Here is a 5,390-nt window from a genome sequence, read left to right as displayed (position 1 = left end):
TTCAAAATAAATGTAATAAATTAGCCATTCCTTTTAACCTTAAACCCAGTCACTACAGAATATCTTTTAAATACAAGTGTGGTTAAATGAAGGAACCACTGTATCAGTGCACATACATTTGACAAAGTGCTGGAGTTAATTAACACAGTGCAGGAGGTCTTTCTGTACTCCAAGTACTCAACTCACAGTTCAGTTTCACTGAGACATTAAAGATGGTAGAACAAACAAAAGAAAACATGTGAAGTAAGAAAAACAATCAGATCTGATCAAATGAACTATCAAAGACTCCGTTTCCACATTACAGTCAATAAAACAAAAGACGTCTCTACATGAACTCCATAAATCCAGTTGTTGTCACTTGAAAGTTGCTGATGCTTTTGAAATCTTCAGAATATTCACACGCTGTGATCTGCAGTGGACGCTGGGATCATCCTGGACAACCTTCCAAACCAAACTGCCTTTCAGCAGGTGATGCACATCAGCCAGCACTTGATCACAACTAAAGCTGGAAAATAAGTAATTAAATAAATAAATAAATATAATAAATCAAATGCTATTAGCTACTGGAGCTACATAATGAGACCACAAGTTAAAGATATCTTGAAACCAGCTGATCGTTCTGCATTTAACAATTTCCAGTAACTCTAAAAATAATTCCAAGAAAACTAAGTATAATGGTTTAACTGTAACATGACATTTCAAACTGGTGAGGGAGGGGTTTTTCCACAGACCAGAGCTCTTTATGATCACCAGGAAGCACATTTGGAATTTATTTTTAACCTTGAATAAACCCTTCAGTGTTTTCCACAGTGAGATAGTTTAACCAACGTGAGTCGATGTGGGAAACAATCACACTTTGGAAACAAAATTACCTCACAGGTCACATTTAAATCCAAGAACCATTGCTTCATTGCATCCCAACCCACTTACATGCAAAACTTCTCTGTTATTCATTTGATCTTAATATAAAATTAGTTTAGTGTTAAGGTTTCCTAAGAGTACAAGGCTTTATTTTAGATTTGTTTTTAGGCTCTATAAGTGTACTTCACACAGCTGTTCAGGTGAGGCGTCAAGATTCAAACCCCAGTCAGACTCACATCCTTTTGTAGGCTGACCTTATGATGATCTCAGTGCTGCTGGACCTGAGTGTCTCTCTGTGGCTGCTGGTTTGAATTCCCAACCTGACTGAAGATCCAGGGAAGATAAAGCTCTAACGCTCTCAGCTCCATTAACGCCAGCGTTCCTAACAATGCCAGGTTACTGTTATCTTTGCGTCTCATCATCCTCTGGTTGCTTCTGTTGAAAGAAGGTGAAAAATTAGCCAATCTGATGACACAAGAATCAACAACAAGTTTGTGTCTGTTTGTTTCTTTCTTACATTTACACGGTCAGAGAAACATGGAGTGAAAGCAGCGACAGCCACAACTGATATAAAGGCAAAGATAACGACGACCACAGAGACCCTGGACCGACCTGCTGATGTATGAAAACGTTTTACTAAAAATATCTCTCAAATGGAAATGATGCAGACGAAAGTTGGACTGTTGGACTCTCACAATTTCTTGGAGTCGTGTCCTGAGGATTTGGAGTTTGGAGGATTTGGGGATGCAGTGGTCTGTCTGTCGTCAGGTTTTTAGTATTGTTTGGATCTAAAAAACAAAACAAAAAACACCTCAAAAGCCAGCAGAGTCGAAATCTGTTTGTGAAACTTGCCTGAAAAGTTGGAAATGAGTTAAAAACAAAACAAATCTTCTCACCGACTACAAGTTCAACAACAGCAGACTTGACTCTGCTCCGCAGCTTGGGGATGAAACATCTGTATCTGCCGTTGTCTTCCTCCGACACGTTCAGGATCTTCAGTGAAATGTTCCCGTGTTTCATGTCGTCCATGAACAGCTCCGTCCTCCTGAAGTACGAGGCCATCTTCATGTCGGGGACCTCCTGCCTGTCCCTGTACAGGTGAACGTACTCCACTCGGCTCAGCCGGTCCAACGGGTCGGGCTTCAGGTCGGGTTTGGACCACTCCACCGTCAGACCCTGGACATCGAACGTGGGCTCCAGGTGACACGGCAGGATGACATCATCACCTGGAGCGGCGATGATTGGAAGATTCGAACCAACCACCAGAATCTCACCTGGAAATACGAAAAATCAATTCTCCCGAACTCCCACAGACCCCTGTGGAGTTACACACTGACGACCTGAACAGTTTGAGTTTTTGTGCTTGGGATACAAAAACTTTTTTTTCATTTAAAAAAAGCCTTATTTTCCCAAAAACTTAGTGAAGAGATTCAGTTCAATTCCGTTTTATATATTGTGCTAAAATTACAAAAATTGTCCGTTCAAAGTGCTCTATACTGTAAGATAAAGATCCTACAGTATTTCTGGAAAAACACTAACAATCCGATTCTTCTAATGGGCAATCAGTTGGCAGTGGAATGAAAAAACTCCTTTTAACGAGATGAAACCTCCTCCAGAACCAGCCTCAGGGAGATGCAGCCATCTGCTGTGAGTGGTTAGTATTTGTTTCACTTTTTAACCTGTTATATCGCAGGTCTGTGCAGTAAGAGCGGATACAGGGCTCTGACTGATCTCTCTGTGGTGCTAATCATTTGTTGAAATGGAAAATAGCAGCTGCTGCCTGTGGATGAGACACATGCAGTGTCAGCAGATTTAATAAAGCAGTCAGCTTGTTGTCCTTCTAGCTCACTATTAATTTTTAATGTCAAGAGGAAATACAGAGAACAGCTGCTTCTGGGAGAAACTTCAACATACTGATATCATCAGAGCATAAATGATGACTTCAAGTCACTGAAACATCAGGAGGTGCTGAATAATTAACCTCACAACCAGGAAGAGATGAAGAACGGTCACAAACCTCTCTGACCAGCTACAGGCTGATCTTTTACAAATCAGATCAGACAGATTATTATCAGATTATCTGAACCTTTGAGCTCCACTTCAGTGTCTGGGGATTTTCTTGGGGTTTTTCAGATTTAATCTTGGAGTCATTTATAATAAATAAATATACATTTTCTAAATCTAAACCTATTTTTTTTGCTCTTAAAAAGAAAATAAAAGAGTTCTGAGTCAAATATATCTCGCAGAAAAGCTAAAAAGCTATTAAGACTTTGTAATTCTGCTCCTATGTGAATATTTTCCTAATAATAAACCAGCTTTCATCGTTCCGACGTGTCCTTTTGTCCTGTTCTTCTGTGTTTAAGCATCTATCGGTTGCTAGACAACCATAATAGATCTCAACACAAAGACAGGACGCTCATATTTTCAGATACGATTTGATTTTTAATGTTCGATTATTTAACGTTTCTTCACATTAAGTCTACATAAACGCGCAAACGTGAGAGGAAAGTCGCTCATTACGAGTGCAGAACTTAGCGGTGAATCATCAAGCCTACTCTCAGTGTAACTCACTGATAGCTGTCATCACTTTCATTAACACACAGTAAAGCAGCAAATTAGTGATACCGAATTTGGCGCATTAAAGTTCCCACAAATGTAACAGTTACGGCGCCGATCCAAACACACACGGATGCTGAGGTGGTTTAATAAATGGATCCGTTTACCTTGAGCGGGACTCCTGACAATGAAGCACAGCATAAAAGCCCAGAGAGTAACAATGAAAGAGGGTTTCTTTGAGTCTGAGCAGCAGGTACACATAATAGATGATAACAAATATAGAGCCGCTGTCTGAGTGAAATGACGATTCTTCTTCTTTTATTTCTTTTCGTTTGTCTTTTTCTGTAAAGCTAGAGTCGGCTTTTCTTCTGCCTCCTACTCCTCAATGACTACTTGTCACAGTCAAGCAGTTTGACATTATGGTGGTGGGGGTGGGGAGATTCATGCGCATTGCGATTTGATTGGTTAAACTCTTTACTAAAATAACTAAAGCTTTACTACTTCACTTCACAGGTCTTTGTCTCCGTGTTTCGAGTTTTATAGCATAATTCAATAGAGATTCACAGAAATTCATTTCTTGACTACATTTTTCAGGTACAGTTGCCGTACAAACTCCGGTTCCGCGTCATTTCGGTAATTTGGCTCTTTCTCTACTTGGTGTATGGAAAGCAAATGTCTCCATCAGGCAGAAAGTACCGCCAGGTGCCCTGATGTAAATTACACCGGTGACTTGTAATACTGAGTTTTCATGTTGCACAAACCGAAAACATGCTCCATCCTTACTGATGCAATCTTACTTATTGCAGAGTAAATGTAGAAATTGACCTCTTTGTCATGTTATCTGTTGCCACGGATCTGACAGTGTTTGCACCATCCTCTAATTCAGCGAGCTCTTTAGAAAGACTCATTCTTTCACAAGACACAAAGAAAAGGCAGACTGCCTGGTGGTTTTTTTTACGAAGGTCACAGAGTCAGCTGCAACATCTCCCTCTGCATATCTGTACATCTCTGAACTACTGGGAAACGCTGGCAGGTGTGACACGATTTTCAGTGCGTGTCACAGTGTGAAAAGGGGTCAGCGGTGAGCATACAGTAAAAGCAGCCTGACAGGGGCGGCATCACGGGCATCGGCAAAAAAAAAAACCAAGCAAAAAAAAAATGCTCGTAGCCTTCTCATGCTGCCCGAGCCCGTTCTGCCGACATGAGTAAATTTGCTTGTACTCATGCTGCCCCGACATCAGCCAGCGCGTATTGGGAGTGGCATAGGCACCGATCGGTTTTCTATCGCCAATTTGCTGGGAGTAAGGGCGCCCTCCGTTAACGAGGTGCGCCTGCTCGCTGCTGAAGTCAAAGTAAAACTTTATTGTCATCTCCGCTACATACAGTCCAGTTATAGAGAGACGACACGACGAGGCTCCAGTTACAGCAGTGCAAGTAAACAAACAATAAATATAAGAAGAGTAAGAAAATAAATATACACTTTAGGACTCGGGGTAAAGGATCAATAACAATTTCAACTTTATAATTTAAAGTTTGATGATTTAAAGTCTCACACAACCCTCGAAGGGGGAGGGGGCCCTGCTGCTTCCAAATAGAGCACATTTCATTCATAATGATGATCCAAGCCCATTATGTATTCATGATTTGAATCCTGGGTTGTGTGAAATCCCAGAAATACACTTTAGACAAAGTGAATCTGTGAACTAAGATGTAGGTCTGTTAGGTTATGTTGTGGCGATCCTCGAGTTGGGGGATTTGTGTTCATACTGGAGTGCAAAATTAAAACCAATGGAAGATGGACAAGAAAAGTTCAAAGTCATCAGGAGCCATCTGATAGCCCGTGGGCCTCCGCGGTGGTGATGGTGCCTAAGAAAAAAAGTCCTAGGATGCATTTCTGTGTGGACTACAGACCACTCAACAAAGTGACGAAGAAGGACTCTTACCCCCTTCCCAGGATTGATGAGTCTCTCGAC

The 5,390-nt window shown here is 41.1% G+C and overlaps 1 protein-coding gene across 1 annotated transcript in view; it reads right to left on the bottom strand.

Annotated features, from left to right (window-relative positions):
• Window positions 1-1,248: 1,248 nt before the first annotated feature.
• LOC113013697 (uncharacterized) overlaps window positions 1,249-5,390 on the bottom strand; it is a 6,308-nt gene continuing 2,166 nt past the window's right edge. Inside the window, exons 2-5 of the mRNA XM_026154830.1 lie at window positions 1,758-2,135; window positions 1,557-1,649; window positions 1,379-1,476; window positions 1,249-1,296 (exon numbers count right to left, since the gene is read on the bottom strand). Coding sequence (XP_026010615.1) covers window positions 1,264-1,296; window positions 1,379-1,476; window positions 1,557-1,649; window positions 1,758-2,135 — 602 coding nt within the window. The 3' untranslated portion in view covers window positions 1,249-1,263. The remainder of the gene's footprint in view (window positions 1,297-1,378; window positions 1,477-1,556; window positions 1,650-1,757; window positions 2,136-5,390) is intronic.

Source organism: Astatotilapia calliptera, chromosome 3, assembly GCF_900246225.1.
Source record: "Astatotilapia calliptera chromosome 3, fAstCal1.2, whole genome shotgun sequence".
Lineage (NCBI taxonomy): Eukaryota > Metazoa > Chordata > Actinopteri > Cichliformes > Cichlidae > Astatotilapia > Astatotilapia calliptera.
The sequence above is the reverse complement of the archived record's forward strand: the minus strand, read 5'-3'. Positions and strand labels throughout refer to the sequence as shown.